This window comes from Carettochelys insculpta, chromosome 4, assembly GCF_033958435.1.
Source record: "Carettochelys insculpta isolate YL-2023 chromosome 4, ASM3395843v1, whole genome shotgun sequence".
Classification (NCBI taxonomy): Eukaryota; Metazoa; Chordata; order Testudines; family Carettochelyidae; genus Carettochelys; species Carettochelys insculpta.
The window spans coordinates 127688738-127710068 of NC_134140.1; the positions used below are offsets into that span (position 1 = coordinate 127688738).

At 50.9% G+C, this 21331-nt stretch overlaps 1 protein-coding gene across 1 annotated transcript; it reads left to right on the plus strand.

Moving 5' to 3' along the window:
• Nucleotides 1-12727: 12727 nt before the first annotated feature.
• On the plus strand, nucleotides 12728-15638 carry LOC142012176 (16 kDa beta-galactoside-binding lectin-like). Its single transcript, XM_074992028.1, has 4 exons — nucleotides 12728-12881; nucleotides 14599-14678; nucleotides 14913-15084; nucleotides 15436-15638. The coding sequence occupies exons 1-4, from the start codon at nucleotides 12873-12875 to the stop codon at nucleotides 15580-15582; spliced, it is 408 nt and encodes a 135-aa protein (XP_074848129.1). The 5' UTR covers nucleotides 12728-12872; the 3' UTR covers nucleotides 15583-15638.
• Nucleotides 15639-21331: the final 5693 nt, after the last annotated feature.

Consider the following 21331-nt stretch of genomic DNA (forward strand, 5'->3'; position numbering starts at 1 on the left):
CTTTAAATATTTCGTTGCAGACTGCTTCTGGAGTGATAAAGCCGTGAAGACCAGGATCTTCCTGCAGCTGGCTGACAAATGGAGCGGGGAGGAGAGAGGCAGGAATCAGCAAAGAGCTCGAGATTGTTTCTGTTTTACAGGGATTGGATGGGTTTTTTTTACCTAATTTCAGAACTTCTTGTTTTTTTAATCACCGGCATTATTGAAAACATTATCCGACTGGTCGACACCACTTTGCCTTTGCTGGAAACTGATTTGGCAAAATCCCAACCAGCACTGGCCAGCCTCTTTCTCATGGCTTGGGGTATGGGGGGGGTGGGTAGGGGAGGGGGCTTTCAGCTACAGACAGCCACAAATTCTCCTCCTGGAGCAGAACTGTCCATGTTCCATACAACGGAGGCTCCCCCACACCTTGGGAACATTGGGGGCAGGGGTTGGCTTAGGCAGGCTCCCGATCACAGCTTCACTCGCACGGATGCTCTGATGGATGCTGGCCTGGTCCAAGAGCTTGATCCTGCTATGTCCAGCTCAACAAGTATGTCAAGCCCCACATCGGGGCTGTCACAGACGCCTTGACGGTGTGTGTGTGTGTGTGTGTGTGTGTGTGTGTTCAGGGGGCTGTCACAGACGCCTTGATGGTGTGTGTGTGTGTGTGTGTGTGTGTGTGTATTTTAAACCATGAGCCATACAAAGGAAGTCACACGCTGACTCCGCAAAAATAAAGAAAAAACCTGGGGGGAAAAAAAAAAACCTGTGTGAGGTCTAAGTATCAGAGAGGTAGCCGAGTTAGCCTGTATCTTCAAGAACAACGAGAAGTCCTGGGGCACCTTGTAAACTAACAGATATTTTGGAGCATAACCTTTTGTGGGCAAAGCTCCACTTCATCAGATGCATCATGCATCAGATGAAGCAGGTCTTGGCCCATGAAAGCTTATGCTCCAAATATCTGTTACTCTATAAGGTGCCACAGGACTTCTTGTTGTTCTGTGTGAGGTCTGACACACCCTGCCTGGCTGCAAAGGAAAACTAAGGGCAGGTCTACACTAGACCTGAAAGTTGAGCTAGCAACGGAGTAGCTAGAATTGATGTATCAAAGATCAGACCGTCCTCACAGTGGGAGGTCGGTAGGAGAAATTCTCCCATTCACCTCCCTTACTCCTTCCAAGCATGAGGAGTGCCTGGGTTGACTGTTGAGCCCTGATGGTTTGACAAGGTCCTGGCTGGGATGATTTAGTGGGGGATGATCCTTCTTGAAGCAGGGGGCTGGACTAGATGACCTCCTGAGGTCCCTTCCAGCCCTAGGATTCTGTGATTCTATGATTTGGCGCAGCCCCACTAGGCTTGCTAAATTGAAACCTGAAAGATCGACCCTGAGTGGATCAGTCTTCTGGTAAGTATAGCTGTACCCTGAAAGGGGCTCGTGCCCTTGGTTGTGTTGGTGTTGTATAAATAAGGCTGAAAGGGCTATCCAAGATGGGAGCCCCCTTCCTGTGCTGTTACATTCACAGGTTCAAATCATGCCAGCCCTGTCTTCCGTGAAATGCTCAGTGGATGACTCTAGGGGCCATCTGACAGCAGAGTCACCTTGCCGGTGAAGAAGAGAGGTTTGTTCCAGCCTGCTGCGGGTGCTCTACCACGAGTGCTGTGCTCAGAGCAGGGCTCAGTGACGTAGGAATGCTGACTTCTGTGTATAGGACTTATTCCTAAAGTTACCCGACACCGCCCCTTGGAGCTGTGCTCTCACCCACCGCCATCAGTGGTACTCCCTCCTCCTGGAGGCAATGGCTCAGCCCTATACTGCTCTTCACCAGCTGAGCAGCACTGTACACCCTGTAGCTCACAAACACAAATATTTCCGGCGCCCCCCCCCGGCCTGCTGAAAGCCCTCAGCCGGCACGGAAGGTAATGCAGGAAATAAAGCTTCCAGCTTCTCCGTCATTACAACTGCGCGTCCAGCCCTTTGGGGTGGATTTGTGCAACTCTACAACTAGCTTCCAGAAAAGCATCCGGGTAGTCTAATGCCAGAGCACTGGCTCAGTGGAGAACACCTTTGGCGTGGCAAATGCAGAAAAGAGGCGCCAAGTTTGTATTTTCTTTGGTGGGGAATGACCTGCACTCTTGGTCATTAAAATCTTGCTTGAGGATTTACACCTCTGGAGAAGCAAAACAAGGGCCAGACGTAGCAGACCGTTCCCCAGGAACACACTCTCCCATGCCCTCTTTGTTGCCCTCAGACAGGAATAGTTGGCAATTCACCACGTGCTTTTTCAGTGAGCACCACACTTTCACCCTGTGCCGCCAGCCATCTCTGCTGGCCGGTGCTTGCAGCTCCTCGCCCTGTGCTGCACCAGCCCTGAAAGCTAATATTCAGGTAAATATCCCCCACATGGCTAGGCATGAAGCAAGGGGTAAAAGATAATGGGCGGGTGGAGAAGGAGGACTCTCATTTCCTCACTCCCCAGATCATCTAGTCACAATTAACGAGTCAAATACAGCCAGTTACGTCCAAAGGAATATGCTCAGCATTTCTCATGGAAGGACCGATACCTGTTTCCTATTCAAAACCAAGTGAATTTGCTGGAATTACAATGAAAGCTAGTTCGGAATCTGGCGTATGCTGTAGCCGTGTTTCACGTGGGACCATCTGTTGTCATGGCAGTAAAATCTATTGAGCTGCAAAAAACGCACAAGATTTTGTGCTCAGATGTCACAGGGACCAGAGCGATGCCGTTCTTACCAGATTTGCCCATTACAAGGTATCTTTTGCTTCTTTTTTATTTCTAATGTGGAGATCCCATCATGGACCAACCCCATTGTACCAGGCAATCCAAGGATAAGCCAAGCTACAACAGATATACACGCCCCGACAGAGGAATACCAAGAAACAGTGAGCTGAGACTGGTCAGGATGATAGACTCATCTCAGCACAGCAATTGTCAAACCAGTGTTAAATTTATTGCAGGCATGGCAACACAGGAGCGCTTCAAGAGGGGGTTATTTTCCCAAGACTGGTGAATTGCTTAAGGAAAGAGAAGCTGACTCGCGATTTGGAGACAAGTTAGAATCAAACACAGTGTGGCGTCTAAGGAACAAAAGCACACAGCCCCTCTGCCCTGTGAACACAAAGGCTGTGTTGAGGATGTGTTTGGCAGCTGCAAATCTATTAGGTGTGCCGAGAGAGTCTAAAACAGGAAACCCAAAGTAACGGCGAGCGCCACAGTTCCTGGTGGTTGCTAACTCCTTGTTCTGATGCAGTGCTGTCCCCAGGGATGGGATTTAAGCCCACCCCCGGCTAAGCTGGGTCAGTAGGAAAGAGGGAAATTTAAAGACACGAGGAAGAGTGACCTTTTCAGTAGCTCATTGAAGAATCAGAGCCAGCTCCTTTCACCACCAGGGAGATACTGCAGAAACTGCCTTATAATTAACCTGGGGTAACAGGGCAGCTTGCTCTTTAAGGGCTAGAGCTACCCACCCGGGTTACAGAACGAGCCCTACCTTGGAGCAATCAGGGTGACTGCCCTGGGATGGGTCATCACAGGTGCTAGGAGCCAGCAGGCTCTAGCCAAGGGCCCCTTGAGAGAGGACTGAGACAAAGGAGGGGGAAGAGAAATGTCTGGTTTGTGTGATGTTGCTTGGAACGTTTGGGGCTTTACTCGTGATGGGAATGGACCAAAGTGGAAGTTGCGCTTATGGACTGGTCCAAGAGAGGAAAGTGAGGCAGGAAGGCTGTAGCACAACCCTCAGCCCTGAGGGAGCTGGCCTGGCTGCACCTGGAAGGCAGGAGTGCTGCTTCCAGCACAGGGGGAGGTGGCTTGTGGGCACATCCTGCTCACACACAGCTGGGCAGCCCTGCTGGCAATGGTCAGGCTTCACAGGGGTGAGTCAGAGCAGGGTCTGGTTCTCTCGCTGGAGTCTCAAAATAACTCTCGGCTCTGCAGGAGGGGAAAGCACTGAAATACTGAACTCCCGCCGCTCCCCTGCAGGGCACTCAGCGCGCTGGGGGAGACCCCAGCACCCTGCTGAATTGGCTCAGCGTTTGATGGGGTCTCATAAGGCGTGACTGTGCCTGCACTGGCAGAAATCAGGCCTCCCACACTGCTCCACCAGGGTGGCTCCACTAATGCCGGGGATTACACATTGTGGGGATGAAAAAGGCCTCAGCCCTGTCTACACAGCAACAGCTATAGAGTTATTTCCATTCCAGTAACACCTAGGTGCCCCAGCTGCGAGCAGGTGCAGGGTGCTGGACACGCATCGTAAGAGACAGTCCTGCCCCACAATCTACCTAGACAAGCCAGACAAAAGGTAGAAGAAAAAGAAGGATTATTATCCCCACTCTACAGATGGGGAACTGAGGCACAGAGAGGTATTTAAATCCCTTTGCACATCTGGGCGATTGTCTCTCTGTGCCCACAGCCCGGTCTCCCTAATTCGGTACAAAGGTGGTGGTCAGGGGTGTGGTTTTGTCATTGATATAATGGTACAGGAACAACCTCTCTGCAACTGTAGCTCTCCTAGTAGAGCTTATTTCAGTTCCTGCGCCAGGGTACCGCTACCTGGCTCTGAGCACTTTTACACGGACAGAACCTCCTTAACACACCTGCCATTGTCCTTTGATTATACCAGCGTAGTAAAAGTGGCAAAACTTACCCGTGTAGACAAGTGCAAAGCCCTGGCAGAGCATGGACCCGAACCTGCTCTCCTGAGTCCAGTGCATTTAGCCACAAGCTCAGCCTTCCCCTACTACTCCTGCAAAACCCGCCCCCCCGGGGAGAACTCCAGGCTGTGAACAATCACCTGCGATAAGCTATAGGAGTAAAATTCCCTTTGTTACTCCAGTTCCAGGGAGCCTCCAGTCGCCTTGTGAAGCACACCAGCCCCACCGCCCACCCGAGCCGACGCACGGGGGTGACAGTTTCTGCAGCCCCAGTGGCTTGTTTTTACAAGCTGCAGAACCTTCGTGCCACCTGCTCCGTTCTTTCTTGACTTCAGTCACTCGGGCGATTGATAATTGAAGGTGGGGGGGGGGGGGATGCAAACAAACCCCCACGTGGTGCTGCGTGTGGGAACAACGCAAAGCAAAGCAGCCGGGCGAGGGTGCTGGGGAAGCAGATGGAGCAGCTGAGGCCGGCTGCTCCTCTCTTGTGGTGGTGATAAACACCAGGGAGCTCTTTTGTAACACTTCCCAGCCGCAGCTTGCCAAGAGTGGGGCTGTGTGCCCGGGACGAGTGGGCGCAGCTCATGCCCCAGCTCCCACACAAAAAGCTGCTTTGTGGCTCCACGTGGCCACCTCTCCAGGCAGCGGCTCCACAAGTGGTAACTGATGCAAGGCACTGGCCCGCCAGAGACGGGCTTAAGAGCTGAGGCAAGAAGAGAGTCCAAGGCACAGCCCCAGGACCCGGGCAGCAGTGGGGAGTCAGCCTCCATTTACGTGGCTGCTCCAAAATCCACAGGGGTGGGGGTTCTGTCCGTTGTGAGGGGCTGAACTTCCTAGTTGTCCATGGGTGGGGACCAGCTTTACTGCTGTAGCAACGACTTCCCTAAGGAAAGTCCTTACTATGCCTGCGAGAGGGCAATCTGGGTCCTCCCTGGGCTGTGCAGAGCTGTACGGTAGGCCCTGCAGTGTCCAGTCATGCAATATGAGGGCTGAGCACAGTGACACCCACAGTGGGGAATGTTGTGTTTTTCCTCCCTGGCAGCCATTGAGTTTGGTTACTCGCGGCATCTTTGCAGGGAGCTTTGTGCTGTGACAGCGTTCGTTAGGAGGGGCTCTTCGTTGCTCAAAAAAGAGTAACAAGAATGATCAAAGGTCGAGAGAACATGACCTATGAAGGAAGGCTGAAAGAATTGGGCTTGTTTAGTTTGGAAAAGAGAAGATTGAGGGGGGACATGATTGCGGTTTTCAGGTCTCTAAAAGGGTGTCGTAAGCAGGAAGGAGAAAACTTGTTCTTCTTGGCCTCTGAGGATAGAACAAGAAGCAATGGGCTTAAAGTACAGCAAGGGAGGCTTAGGTTGGACATTAGGAAAAATTTTCTAACTGTCAGGGTGGTCAAACACTGGAATAAATTGCCTAGGAAGGTTGTGGAATCTCCATCTCTGGAGATATTTAAGAACAGGTTCGATAAATGTCTGTCAGGGATGGTCTAGACAGTACTTGGTCCTGCCATTGGGGCAGGGGGCTGGACATGGTGACCTCTCGAGGTCCCTTCCAGCCCTAGTATTCTATGATTCCTGTCTTCTTCTTGGTGCTCTGCTTTCCACCCCAGCGCCTCGCCAGTGGCCAGCGGATGTTTGCTCTGAGAGTGACACCTACTGGACACAGCAAGCAGCAACATGCAGAGGAGGGCTGAAGCCACTGGCGTGAGGCTGCATTCGGCTCCGCGTGCACAGCCCCTTTGCGCCCCTGCAAAGCCCCTGCGGCTCCAGGTGGGGCAGCTGCACGCGTGAGGCGGCCTGTTCACCGAGCGCTCAGAACCACAGGCCAGCACCTGCCATTGCAGAGCTGTTTCCTTCAGCGTTGCGTCTTGTGCTTCGACCAGTTTCAAACGGCTGGTGGGATGGGGCTCCCAGGAGCCACGCCCAGAGGGGTGCGAATAGTCCCACACTCAAAGGCAGTACACGCCTGATGCCCACTCTGGCCGGGGACACTCGGCCATTCAGATACCCAAGGGCTGGGATTTGGGGGTGATTCTCAGGATCATTAGTTGTGTGAAATTACAGGACCATCAGCTTAATTAGCCACCCTAGTAAGGTGATGCTGAAAATCATACTGAACAGACTAACTCCCCAGGCTGAGAAGTTTATTCCTGAAGAACAAGCTGGTTTTCGATCAGGCAGGAGTACCACTGAACAGATATTTAACCTACCTGCACTCTGTCAGAAATATAATTTACATCAGCAAGACCTGTACCTTGTTTTTATTGATTTTAAAAAGGCCTTCGACAGAGTTTGCCACGCAGCACTGTGGGCCACAATGAAGCAATTTAACATCAACAGTAAACTCACTGACATAAATAAAAATTTATACAAAAAGGCCAGTACTGCAGTATTATTCAATGGTGCCATTGGTGCCTGGTTCCGTACCACTGTAGAAGTACGACAGGGCTGCATACGCTCTCTTACCCTTTTCAACATCTTTCTGGAACGTATCATGGGAGATGCTCTAGATGACCACTCTGGAGCTGTAAGTATTGGCGGTCAATCTATAACCAACTTACACTTCGCAGATGATGTTGTTGGACTGGCAGGGAGTGAAAAAGAACTAGATAACCTTGCTCAATGCCTAGATAAAACTTCAACAAAATATGGCATGGAAATAAACGCAGAAAAGACAAAACTCATGACCAACAATCCTAGGGCTATATCCTCACAAATATCCATAAAACAACAGAAATTGGAAGAAGTAAAACAATTTAAACACCTAGGGTCGATCATCTCTGATGCAGGTACAAAACCAGAACTACTCGCCAGAGCAGCAATAACAACCGCAGCAATGGCAAAATTAAAACCAATCTGGAAAGACAAAAACATATCCCTAAAGTCAAAAGTAAGGTTCGTGCAAGCTCTTGTAGACTCCATCTTTTTATATGCTTGTGAGACCTGGACTCTGACAGCAGAACTAGAGCGCAAGATCAAGGCCCTTGAAATGAGGCTATACCGCAAGCTTCTTAACAAACCCTACATGGCACATATTAGTAACGAAGAGGTCAGAAACATCATCAACTCAGTAATAGGACCTCATCATGACCTACTATCCAGAGTGAAAAAGAGCAAACTAAGATGGTATGGACACGCAACAAGATCATCAGGCCTGTCTAAGACCATACTGCAAGGCACAGTCAATGGCAAAAGGAGACATGGCAGACAGAAAAAGCAATGGATAGACAATATTAAAGAATGGACAGGGATGAGCTTTGCCGCAACTCAAGAATTGGCACATGACCACCAAAGATGGAGAGACACTATAAAGAACGTTGTCATGAAGGCGCCCCAACAACCTTGGTCAAGGGACTGGTGATGATGATGACTCAGGGTCATTAATAAACGTTTGGGCCTGGAGTTTGCTTAGGTTACGAGAGAGTTTGGGACACTGGAGTTTGAGGTCCTGCCGCTGGGGGTTCTACGTTTCCCGCTGGTATTCAGCCATAAATTCCTTTGCTCAATTTCCTCCACAGTCTGGCTCACCCCAAAGGCCATCCACCGCCCTTTGGTATCTGCGGAGAGCTCTTTCAGCCATTAGTCACCGCTTCGCAAACAGCTAATGGTATGTTACTATCTGTGATGCTTTCCAGCTGAAGGGGTCAGACGGCGCATTGCCAAACATTAACCAGCTCTTACACCACTGCCGTAGAGTAGATACTGCTATACTAGCCCCATGGGGAAATCAAGGCACAGAGGGGTTAAGGCTCAGAGCCCCCTAGAGATTTAATCACAATCAGTGTTAAGTGCCTAAATACCTTGGGGCATGATCCCACTGCAGTTGGGAGCCTGCCTCTCGACATGGCTAGGCTAGACCAACACATGGAGGGGGGCAGCATGGATATAGCTCGTCCCCTCTCCCCGAGTTTGGTCCCAGAGTGCCAGGCTGGCCCCTGCCGCTGCCACAACCTCCACCTTAGTATCTGTAGTGCATAAGCTCACGCGCAGTTTACACTCCCCTGTGCGTTGGGCTGGGATGCTGGTTCCCCCTGCGGCCCGTTGTGAATATGTGCCGTATGCACCTAGGCCCAAGTGACTTGCAAAGTCTGTGGCAGGCCAGGATCAAGAACCCAGCTCTCCTGACTCCCATTTGCAGAATCCTGATGGGGCCCATGAAGTTATGGGTCTGCCAAATGACCCACATGAGGGGGGGAGTGTGGCAGTGGCTGGGTGACAGAAAAAAATCCTTCTCTAGCTGGCTGCACTTCCTTCTTCCACCTCTTTTCCTCAGCTCACACCAAAGCCTCGCTCCTGCCAACCCCCACCCCCAGCATTCTAGTGCGTGCTGATCAGAACCAGCTAGGCCAGGCTATGTGAAAAACCTGGGGTCTGGCTGCTTTAACTACAGCCAGGCAGTTGGTCAATGTGGTGCTTAGCCGGTGGGGGCTGCCAAAGGAAATTGATTCAGACCAAGGCCCACATTTCATTGGGGAAACTATGCGGGAACTATGTAAAATGCTAGGCATTAAGCAAAGGTTCCACATAGCAGGACACCCCCAAGCCTCAGGACAAGTGGAACAAACTAACCGCGCTCTAAAGGATGCTCTAAGAAAAATGGTAAAAGAAAATGGGGAAGATTGGGATGAAAAGCTGCCTATAATCCTAATGGCCTTAAGGTCAGTCCCAGCAAGTCATGGTTATGCTCCTTGTGTAGCAATGACAGGAAGAAACATGTGGTTAGATGTTAGCAGTGGTGGTTAGATGTTGACATTCCAGATGGGTGGCAACCCAAAGTTTTAAATGACCGGTGGATCCAGGCTCTGTTGGAGGCATTAGCAGAAATCCGTAAGAAAATAGCAGAGCAGCTGGTTGTTAACATAAAAAAAGATGGATAAAGGCTGGGCCGGGTAAAAAGGCCTATCGAATGGGAGGTTGGAGATAGGTGCTGTATCGGAAATTCACAGAGCAAGAGCATTCCTTGGGAATGAAATGGGAAGGCCCAGTGCGTATTGTGGAGAAGGCCAGCCCAACGGTGTACCTGGGAGAAATGTGGTCCAAGAGGCTAAACATGCCAAAATTAAAATGGTTCCATTCCTCACAGCTTAAACCCCGGAGAGAGAAGTCCAAACAGTAACATCTGAGTGGCCCCATGCCAGGGAGGGGAAGGAAAATGTCTGTTTTTGTCTTTCAGAATTCTGAGAAAAGGCTGGTACCAGCAGGCAAACAGAAGTGATCTGGGCACCGTTATGAAGAAGTTGTGGTCGTGACTGAGTGTTTTATGTTACATGTTGTTTGTCTATTAGCTAACCCTATTCTCTGGCGTGTCGACAGCCATGTAGTAAATGTATGGAAAAATAAATTCTGGGTACTGACACAATGCAGGATCAGTCCAGTGGTATTCACTCACACTAGCTGTTGTTTGTGCTGGGAAAAGGGCTTTGCCCATTACGATAACAGAACAACTGGCGGGCTGTCACCAGAGGCCCCATCACAGTCCAAGTTGTCATTAATAACTGGATATTCTGACACTATGGTGGGAAACTGTACAGGACCAAGAACTACCATATACAATATTGACTGCCTTAAGCTCACAGAGAAACGAGAAATCAATATGCTTAAAGTTCCCGTGTTCTCTCCAAAATGTGGGATATTAAAAGTTATGGGGTTTGCATGGCAGCCAGGAGGGAACACTGACATTAGTATGTTAATGGGGTTTAATGAACCTCACCTGCGTCAAATCTGTGAATCAAGGCCCAGCACCCTGACAAGTCCCTCAGGGAAACAATTGCAAATAACAGGAAACTGCACTAACACACCATGGCAGGTGGATATCCAGGACATAGGGGAACTGGGACCCCCAGAATGGATTCAAAAAACAAAGGGCAGTAATTGTGTTAAAAGATAAAAATTTACAGACAGGGATAAATGTTTCTATGTAAAGGACAAAGAAATCCAAAGATGTATGTTTGATACATTCACTAAACAAAAGTCAGCTGTTGTATATGCAGGAAGAGGTTGTGTTTGTGTAAGAAGTCATTGTCCAACTGTAGTAGTAGATGATAAGGAATTGTATTTTATGACTCGTTTAGTTAATAGATGTTTTTGCAACATTACAAAGCTTAAGAGTTGTGAGTTTGAATATTATGTACCTGTATGGACTATTGACAATATGAGGTCTAAACCACAATTGTATCACAATGGAACACCTGTAACCTTGGGCCTTAGGCATAAATATGACTATAATGAGAAAATTGTTGATCCAGCCAATGTTGCAGTCACATTTACAGTATATTGCAGAAACAGAAGACCAAATACGTATTAAAGTGCAACATAATAATGCAAAAATCACTCATGTAGCAAAAACCATTGCAAATGCAGGATATCACTCCTGGTGGAAAACACTATTAGGGTGGTCACCGTCTGCAACAGGCCTGATAAATATTATGGTTCTCCCCCTTGTGGTGATCATTGGAATCCAATTGGCATTATTAGTGAGTATAGTCGCTCTGGCTTGCTGGATGAAGAACTGTGCGCAGGATACAGAAAGCTGGCATGCAAAGTGAGATAAGGCCATTGTTAACAATACCCAGGAGGTAAGACCAAGCTGAGCGAGGCTGAGTATTGGCCTCCTGGAATAGTAATGACAGCTTTAGTAAAAAGCATCATTAAGGAGGGGAGTGTAACAGTATAACCAATATGGTTTCTCCAGCCATTTTGAGAGGCCTATAGCTTGTCTGCAGCCAGACTAAAGAGCAGCAGCCAGTAACCATAAAGCTACACGTCACATACTCACATTCCCTCTACATTTCAGCGCAATAGTAGCATATCAGGCTGTTAAGAAGAAGACCACATCCTTGTGCCACCCACTGTTAAACAGATCACACGATGGGTAAAGAAACTTAACAGCATTTCGTCTGGCAGGCGATGACTTATCAATGGCTGAGGTGGAACCACCATTCTCTGATTATTGTCTTCACTTTGCTACTGTTTTCTGTATATTCTCTGTCTGGTTTATAATTGCTCCTGTCTGCTGTATAATTAATTTTGTTAGGTGCAAATCTGTTAAGGTGGTGGGTTATAATTAGTGAGGTATTTCTGTTTCCATGGGCTCTTATTGGTTAGGACATTTGTACTAAAATAATTGGTCAAGGTATAGCTAAGCAGGACTCAAGTTTCACTACTTAAAAACTGGGGTCCAAGAAGGAAAAGGGAGGAGGCCCAGAACATCAAGAGGGGGAGAAAGAAGAACAGAACATCAAATGGGAAAAAAGAGATGCACAGAACATCCGACAGGAGGGAAGAAGAAAGGCCTAAAGGACTCACCCACAAGAGCCCCTCCCCCACCCCCCAAGACCCTGAGGTGCAGCAACCAGCATCCAGAGAGTGACTTTGTCTGTCCCAACAGTGGAAGTCTGCCTGCCAGCCTTATCGGGAGTGGTGAGCATGATACTGTGTGCTTAGCATGTATTCTGCTTTCTGGTAATTATAAATAAATAGAGAATAAGAATATTCCTGTGTAAGGCTTTTTCAGTGGCACAGATCCTGCATACCCGCAGGGAATTACGCCCTGAGCCCCAGGAACTGGGTAAGGGTGGGAGTTGAAATTTACAGGGTCACGCCTTGAGCCCTAAGGATTGGGAAAAGGTGTCTTCGTCCCTGAGTGTGGAAGGGATGAGAAATTTGTGTGGGTAACAGTGCGACAGCAGAACCGTAGCATTAAGGCTCCGACGCCCCTGCCTTAAGTCAGTGTGTTTTCCAGAGCACAACTCCGCGTGCCCCGTGCTGTCTGGACTTTGAGTTGCGGGCCACAGGACAGGCTGGCTTTTGCTGAGCTAGCCAGGGTACAGTGAATTGCATCAGTAGCATATGATGCTACCACCAGCAGCCACAGATTAAGATTCACACATGTTCTCTGCCTCTTTAAAGTGGGGATATTGAGCAGAAGCAGCCCTGCTGCTACCAGGGCAGTGGCTCATGCCTGGCTGAAAAAGCTCCGTGTTGCAAAGCGAATATTGATGCAGGGTTGCACGTCCCTCTTTGCACACTGGAAGTTTGAAAGGAGAGCTGACCCTCTCGCCAGCCCCCCCCCCCCCACTCCGCCCCCATTTAATCATGTGAGCCCTTGGCTGCCCAGCTGCTTAAAAGCCTTGCAGAGACAGTGCTGAGTCGTACAGCTGACTCCTGGAACCGGGAAGCAAGCAGTTGCCCTAACTTTGGGGGCTTCAGGCAGCGGCATGGAATGCGTGAGTCTTGGCTCTCGGAGCTGGGGGGCTGTTAGCTTGGAAAGGGTTTTGTTTGCAAGACAAGGGGGGATAGTTAGCGAGGTGGGGACTCCAGGAAGGAGGTTAACTGCTGGGGAGCGCATTTGGATCATGCTGTGCTGGGTGCACATACACCCCAGTCATCTGGCTGCTCACCTCTGGCTCTGCCCGGGTGAGCTGCTGGGTTCTTTTTCTGGTGCCTCTTAAAATAAAACAGTTTCTCCAAGGGAGGGGAAATGTCAGAGCTAAGTACTGGGTTGGGCCATCTGCCAGGGAGGGTGGGGAAATGCCTGACGGGCCTATAACTTTGCGAGGGGAGGAACGCTAGAGATGGAGGATTTTTTTTATTTTGGGCAAGATATTTCCAAGTAGTTCTTGAAGTGTTCCTGATAAGCCACTTATTTACGGTGACAGTGTTCAGCCCTTGCAGTGCCAGTAACTGTACTAGTGTGTCCAATTAGTTAGACAGGAATGAATATCCAAATACAACTTTTTTTCACTGTAAGAAATAGTTGTTGAGTATTGCGAAACAGGTCCCATCTGCATAAAGCCATTTTTTTGGTTCTGTTAACATAAGATAAACCCCCTTCAACCCAGCCTTACAGGATAGACCCAGCCCAGGCCTTTCAGCCATCTGTAACATAGACGTGAAGCTCCTGCTCTTAAATATTGCCTGCCTGCCTGAGTCTGGGGGCGTGCCTCCTCCTTGATTCTGCTGGGGCGCCGTGGGGCAGCCTGTGCTCTGGAAATAGAATGGAAGAGGAGATGGGCAGTTTAGGCAGAGCTTGGATGCTATGGAGATAAGCTGCTTAGCAAAGGGAAGTTAATAGCTGGCCTGACTTCAGCGCTGTGGCACGAGCGGCCCCGAGAAACTGGGCGTAACAGAAACGAATACGCAGGTGGCTGCATGGTTTCCTGACTGATCCAGCTACAATGGGGACCGGGCAAGTGTGCAGAGCGGCCGGTGGCTGCTAACCTACAAGTCTCTGTTCACTGCTGACTGCAGGCCCTGGGACATAAGGATGGGGAAGGTCTGACTGAGGTGGGGTGTGAACAGAGCAATGTCTGTTTCCACCGGCATCTGAATGGGCTCATCCCCCCCCGTTGGGGAGGACGGGGTGAAAGAGAAAATGACCGTCTCCCCAGACCTGAAGGCTGGGGCAAATGGCACTGTTACCACTGGCCTACTATGGAATTATGTCTCAACTACGGTCTATGGAACGTGTGCTTATTTCGACACCCCGGCATGAGAAAGTTACAGCGCAGTCACTTGCTGGTGTAGACAAGCCCCGATTGCTGGCACAAGCAGTGGCAGACGCAGCAGTACAGGCTTCCCTGTGCGTGTGATCACCCCAAATCCCTGTGGGCTGCAGCTAACAAGGCTCTTACCGCTCTAGACCAGTCTCTGGCCCGTTCAGTCCTTTGAGCTCAGGAGAGCCTGCCAACAATCAAGCCACTTACTGGCTGTGGCCGGGAACACTCGGAAACATGCCCCATGGTTGGGATTGTGACCAACAAGCTGAGGCTCCTGAAGTGCTATTGTCTCTAAGTGATTCTGGTCAGTGACATGGGATGGCCTGGAACCTGCCTTGCCTCTAGCATCTTGTGCCCCCTGAGGTACTGCCCCCCCTCCCCCAAATCAAGGAAGACTTGTCAATCCGCAGGGACAGGCTAATGCCTTTGGGTTTGACGCCCTTAGGTCCTGGTTGCGACTCACTTGAACGTCCGAGCTGGAGAGTGCCTCAAAGTGAAGGGGAAGATCTTGCCAGAAGCCAAGCAGTGAGTTGGGGAGCCTGGGGTGGGTTAAATGCTATGTCAGCCTTTAGGTAGGGAGCGGGGACGGAGCCCTTCCCTTTGTGCAGGACAAGGATAGTTGTGGTGAATCTGCCTCTTCCCGGCACGGCTGCAGCACTCTCGGTTGTTATGTGGGTTGTTCTCTGCCCCACAGAGAGGGCAGATCCAGGCGCTGGTGGGAGGGCCGGGTCGTGCGTCTCATGGTCTCCTCCACGCCAGGTTTGCTGTGAACGTGGGGAAGGACGACAGCAACCTGTCACTGCACTTCAACCCACGCTTTGACTGCTACGGGGAGGTGAATGTCATCGTGTGCAACTCCATGGAGGATGGGCTGTGGGGCACCGAAGAGCGCGACACTGACCTCCCCTTCCAGCCGGGTGACAAGACGGAGGTGAGGGCCCTGGCATGGGGCAGAAAGCTGTGCTAAGGGGGCACTTTGTCTGCGGAGCCGAGGTCCTTCTAGACCTGGAGCTTCCTAGCTCTGTATTCCTGCAGCAAATTTCCCGCCATCAAAACATGTCACTAATTACGTAGGCCTCTGTTCCCTGTGAAGGCACCACTGAGGCCCCTTGAGATTTGGGGTGTCCTCAAAACCAGATCTGCGGGAGATAAGGGCCTCTTCTCCTCAGGGCAGAGCACATGATGCTGTCTGGGGGAGCTCCTGGCTAGCACGGTTCTGAGAGGTGGGCAGGACTGGGCCGCCTCTGTTGTGGGTTGGTTCTATCGTGTCTGCTTCTTGCAGATCTGCATCTCCTTGGACACCACAGAGCTGAGGGTGAAACTGGCTGGTGACAAGGAGATCACATTCCCCAATCGGCTGGGCCTGGAGAACATTGAGTACCTGTCTGTGGTTGGCAACTTTGCCGTCAAAGCCATTAAGTTTAGCTAAGTTTTTTCTCCTATTCCCGCTGCCTCCCAGCTCAGAGAAATAAACCTGAAACTGGAGCTTCGGACTTGCCATGTCTGCTCACTCTTGGCCATTTTTTCTGCTCTTGCCAGCATGCTTGTCCGACACCAAATAGGAATAGTTGATGAAACCAGGAGCCCTAAGACCTGGTAACCACCAGCCCCGAGATGCCTACTCCCTTCTTAAAGAAAACAGTAATCTAACAGTCCTGCTGTGGTCTGGCACAAACACTGCATCTTAGCTGAACGGTGCTATTAACTCTGCCCGTATCCCCCCACCCTATGAACTTCTCACTGTTAAAATACCTCCCTGCCGCCTCCAGCAATAATCGGCTTAAGTGCAGCTGTGGAGCTGTGACCGACTCCACAGGTGTGGACTCCATGGGTGCTCTGGAGTTGGAGCACCCATGGGAACTGGTGGGTGTAGAGCAGTCACCAGCACCAGGCTTCCTTCCCATCCCATCCCATCCCATCCTCACGTGCCTGCAGTCCTGCATTTACCACTCCTCCCCTTCCCCATCAGTGCTGCAAACAGCTGATTGCTCGCCTGGAGGGAGGGGGTTGACTCCTGGCACTGGTGGGTGCTCAGCCAGCGGTAGGCGGCGTACAACTGCTACCTCCTCCGTGGCTGGGGTTGTGCAGAGGCGCTACAGCTCGGTGTGCTCTGCAAGCAGCAAGCAGAGTCGGGGCTCTAAAAGCGGGGCAGTTCGGTGAGTTGAAGGACTGCTATCTCCTCACCGCAGCACCGGCGGTGTCCCTCCGTGAGAGCGCGCTGCATGGGAGCCCGGTGTGCTCTGGGTTGGGCCGTGGAGTGCATCTCTCGGGGAGTGAAGGGGTCCTCCAGGTGACCACCGGGCAGGTGTCGGGGAGCCGTGTGGTTGGGAAAGCAGCCCAGCTCCGGGTGGGGGCAGACCCCGTCGCTGGAATGAGGCTCCGGGAGCGGGAATTAGAGCGGAATGAGAACTTGTGGACGGTTTTACAGGATTTTACCAACCAATTTCTGGGGGACGGGGAGACTTCAGTCCGGGACACTCTTCAGCCCCTCTGGTGGGGCTCGGTGGGAGTGGGAGCACGCGGCTGCTCTTCCTGTTCTCTTCAACCTTGCATGGGCTGAAGTGTGGCTTACCTCGCCCTGGCTGCTGCCTTCTCCTTCGCTCTGCGAACGCCCCTTTGGCTGCAGGGCCATGAGGGAGCCTGGGGCCCTTCCTAGGAATGAGTGAGGTGGCAGAGGAGCTCTGTGGCCGTTCCAAACAGCGGTCAGAGCCCCACAGCAGTATGGGGCAGGAGGGATTAGAGCCGACTTCCCCACTAAGCCGGGAGGAGAGAAGGTGGGGGAGGTGGAGACCAGACTAAATGAATGCAGCTGGTTCGTTGTCCTCCTGGCTGAGCCTCTGAAAAAGGGGAGAAGAAAACCAAACACTAAACAGGGCTCTGGGGCTTCTCCGCTTGGACCTTCTCCCCACTTCCCTGTGTTTTCCCTCTGACTGAGGCACACGGAACAAGTACTCACAGCAAAACTGTCTGCATCACCCCTGCCCAGGCTACCGCCTTCTGGCTGCACCTCCAGCCGAGGCAGGAAGGAACCCTTTCCCCAGGGCTGGAGATGACAATGTTGATGCAGCTGCTGTTGGGTCCTCTGGTCCCAATAAGGCCCAATAACGCTTGGGCCAGGCCCTCAGCTGAAGGTTGTTACCAGAGATGAGGTGACAGGAAAGTTCTGGCTGGGCCCATGGAAATGGTTCACCCTGGGGAAGCCCTTCACGGCTGACTACTGGGAGCCCTTGTGTGGGGAGGGGCAGCAGAGTGTCGGGGTAGCCTCAACGTATGGTGTACACCTGGATCTTCACTTAACTGGACCCTTGAGGCTACGGCTTGGGGCCTCATATACGTTATTCCTTTCTAGGACAGGAAGCTGGAGGCTTTCCAGCGAGCTGGGCTGGTGGTTTACAGCAATGGAGGGACAGTTTCTCCCAAAGGGCCGGGGGAGGGCATAGGGGAGACGCTGTCCCACTCCTCAGGACCAGAGACGTTACATTCCTCGTCGCCTTTGCTGCCGGCCTGGAGAGCAGCCCTGTCCTCAGAAAAGGATGGACTCGGCCACCTCCAACAAGCCCATTCATAAGCAGCTTCGCAGGCGCCAGGTTCTCCCGCCTCTGGCTGGGCTGGGGGCTCAGGGGCCACCGGGGGAGCAGGGAGCACTCTGGCAGTTCTCTCCCAGTTGCAACCCAGTTGCGGGTGGGGCTCCCTGCCACCAGGGCTCTGGGAGAGGCTCGTCCCCCCTCTGGGTCAGTGGGCAGCCATTCCAGCCCAGTTGCAGGCACAGAACCGCCTGTGACCAGAGTCCTGGGACCCTGGCCCATGGTCAGGCTGAGTGCAGAGGCTGATAAGCCCAGGCCCTCAGTCGGGGCGGGTGGCAGTCGTCCCAAGGCTCAAGCCTGCAGCCTGGCCCAGCACACAGTCAAATGAGCCAGAGACCTACCTCGGGGTGGACAGCTTTAGGCCCACTTGTTCTACCAGCCCTGGCGCCTAGCCCAGGGCAGGGCAACACACAGCCTGGGCTGGTCTCCTAGCTCTGGTGGAGAGCTGGTGAACACAGGTGTTTGCCTGGACATGCCGGCGAGGGAGACTGCCACCCATGGGCTGGGGTGACAGGACAGATGCAAGCCCACCCTCCCCACCACGGCCCAGCCCAGGGCCCTAACTGATAGCTGCGCATGCCTCGGGTGCAGCAGAGCAAATCCGGCTATCCCTGGGCTACTTCCAAACTCTCCTCCCTCGGGCGTAACTCCCCGGAGAGGCTGCTGTAGTCCTCTTGGCGCTATGTGAATGGCGCCCCTATGGGGGCTTGCAGCTCCTTGGTGTCAAAGCCTGTCCTGGGCAGCCTTGCTTCTGTCCAGTCCGCCGCTGCCTCCCAGCTCAGGACAAGGGCCTGTCTCCGCTGGAGGCTGGGCTCCAGCTGAGTTTCTGGGCCTACCTTTTATACTTCCTGTCCCACCTCTGGCCTTCCGGACAAGTAAGAGGGAGGAGTGAGGCTCCGCCCACCAGCGCCTGAGAAGAGGTTGACCTATTTGCTTGAAAAATGCAAAACAGCCTTTACAAAAATGACATAGTCTCTTATTGAAATTTGCCATGTGTTTTTTTTTTAAGCAATGTTTCTGTCCAAATCATTTTTTCATTTGCCAAGAACTGTTTTCATACCGCAAACCTCATTTTCTCTAAGCATTTTTTGAAAAAATTTGTAAAAGAAATAATGGAAAATTTTGCCAAAAGGATCTTTTCTGCATCCTGCCAAATGGAAACAACATCAACGTTTTTCATTACTTAATTTCTCCCACAATTTGAACTCTTTAAGCCAGTTCTTATTTATACCAGTTGAAGATTTGATCCTCTAGATTTCAATTGTAAGGTATATTTTTTTTGCATTGAAACTAATTAGAAGGCAAAAAGAAGCAATACTTTCTCTTCCCCCTTCATTTCATGTAAGAGACATTAGCCTATGGAGTAGCTGATAGCCACACTTCTTTTTATTATCAGTATCAGTTAAGTCATTCTTACATGTCAACAAATACATATTTCAAGTCATAATTACACATAATTCTACATGATAACAGTAACCTTAACTTGTAAACTGATTGGCAATCTCTTGCAACCCCAACACAGGAAAAATAAAAGGTCATTTTAAGAATCACTGACAGCAGCTAAAAGTATGACATGTGTAACCAAGATGTGCAAAGCAAATAAAATTGTCTGTAGGCAATGAGCCAAACTTCCAGATTTCCTTTATAATGAGTTGTGCCCTTATCTGTGGGTCCAAAGAGATGCATCTCCACTGACCCAAAACACATTCAAAATGGAGACAGTAACTAATGTGAGAGTATTAAAAAAAAACCAAATGTAGGTAAGAACATGTGCATAATCTTGGCACTAAAAAGCAGGTGGCTCTAACTCTTTTTCGCGTGGCACTGTGGTAGGTAAGAGAAGGAGGATTTGTTCAGATTTCATCGTTGGTGCACAAGATGCTAAATAACCTGAATGCCACCTAGAGAGGGGCTTTGCTTTGCAGACCGGGGGCTGGTCTGAATATGGTCTCACTGAACCATTTGTTTCCAATCCCACAGGCTAAGTTCTACCCTCAGTTGAATGCCTGCAGCATGTACTGAAAGCTCACGACTAGTGAGGGCAGAATTTTTCTTCACCTACTGGGGATGGGGGGTGGTGGTTCGTGGCACCTACAGTAGCCTCATGAATACATACAAATACTTAATACATGTGATCTTCATTAGGCAGTAACATTGCATTGGAAAACCCCTGAGTCTTGTGCTCTGACAAGGGAGGCATGTCCCACCAGGTGTAAGTGCAGAAGGAGGGAAAACAGGAGCACCGAGGCTGCACAGACACCGCCGAGCTGCACTGCCAGAATACCGAGAGCTTGATCTTGGGGATTTGGTTACACACTATATATTGGTTATAACGGAAGCACCTTTTGTCTGTTAATCGAGTCTCGCTTTCAGGCCAGCCTGGGAGAGGGCAGTAGGAGAGGCAGGGGAACCTGGGTGTGAGAATCAGATCTGCCCGTAAGCTGTTCGTTTGCATTTGTTAGTATTAGTATCTATTTTACCATGCAGCCCCAGGAGCCCTAGGCATGGATCAGGGCCCCACTGTGCGGTCCTTTAGGAAAAGCTTTTGGTCTCCCTGCCCAAGGAAGGCCTCTGCCCACCCCCCCACCCCCATGCAGATACTGGGGTAAAATGCTGGCTGTTTAGATCCACTTTATACAAGTCACACCAAGGGCAAACCACTGGAGAACCAGGTCTGGAACTACAAGGCATTTGCTGTTAGATGGATCTGATGTCTCAAGTCCCTTTCATCAGCCAAGCCTGGCACGGTTTTAGCCCTGGGGAAAGTCTGATCTGGGTGATTGCCTACCTCTGACTTGGCATTCTCCATTAGCTCAGGCCACCCAGGAGAGATGCGGGTGCCACCCAGCTGATCGGCAGAGTGCCCACAGGCCCACAGCAGGTGTTTCTATTGGTGGTGCACATCAGCAGAGGCCTTGGTGCACATAACAAAATTTATTCCACGTGCATATGGAAAGGGAGAGAGCAGATTGCCCAAGACCACTTTTAAGAAAGCGAAGCTTGAGTTTTTGATGACTCGGACTGCATTGATGTCAGGCTGTGCAGCATGTTATGACAGGTGAAAGCAATTGGAACTACTCTGTTAATGGATGTATTTAAGGAGCTACTGAGAGCCGATTTGAAAGGTCCCTTGTAACGACACTACACACTGCAGGATTGTGCTTTCTGATATGCGCCTCTATTCTCTCCTGAGCTGCGGCACTAGACCTGGCTGACCTGATGTCTGTACAGTTCCACTGCTTTTCAAAAACACCCCATCAGTGGGATGCAGGAGACTAATGCTTTCACACGGCCAGAGCCTTGGCTGAAGTCAATGGAGCGGCGCTTATTTAAGCCACCTGAAAGCCTCCTCTGCATTCCTGAGCCCTGCACAAATGCACTGTGGTCAGGTTCGGCCTGGCCACACACCTGTCAAGGCTTTGCAAGGCGGCACGCAGAGTCAAAGGGCCCCCCCCCAGGTCTGGCTCGCCCATTTTGGTCTCCTTTTATAAATGTGGGTCTTGGGTACATGCCTTATTGCCTGTGTGTTAATCTGACCTTGAGCACTGTCTGCTGAGGGCAAGCCATTTGGAGAGAAAGCATGGGCTGTGACCC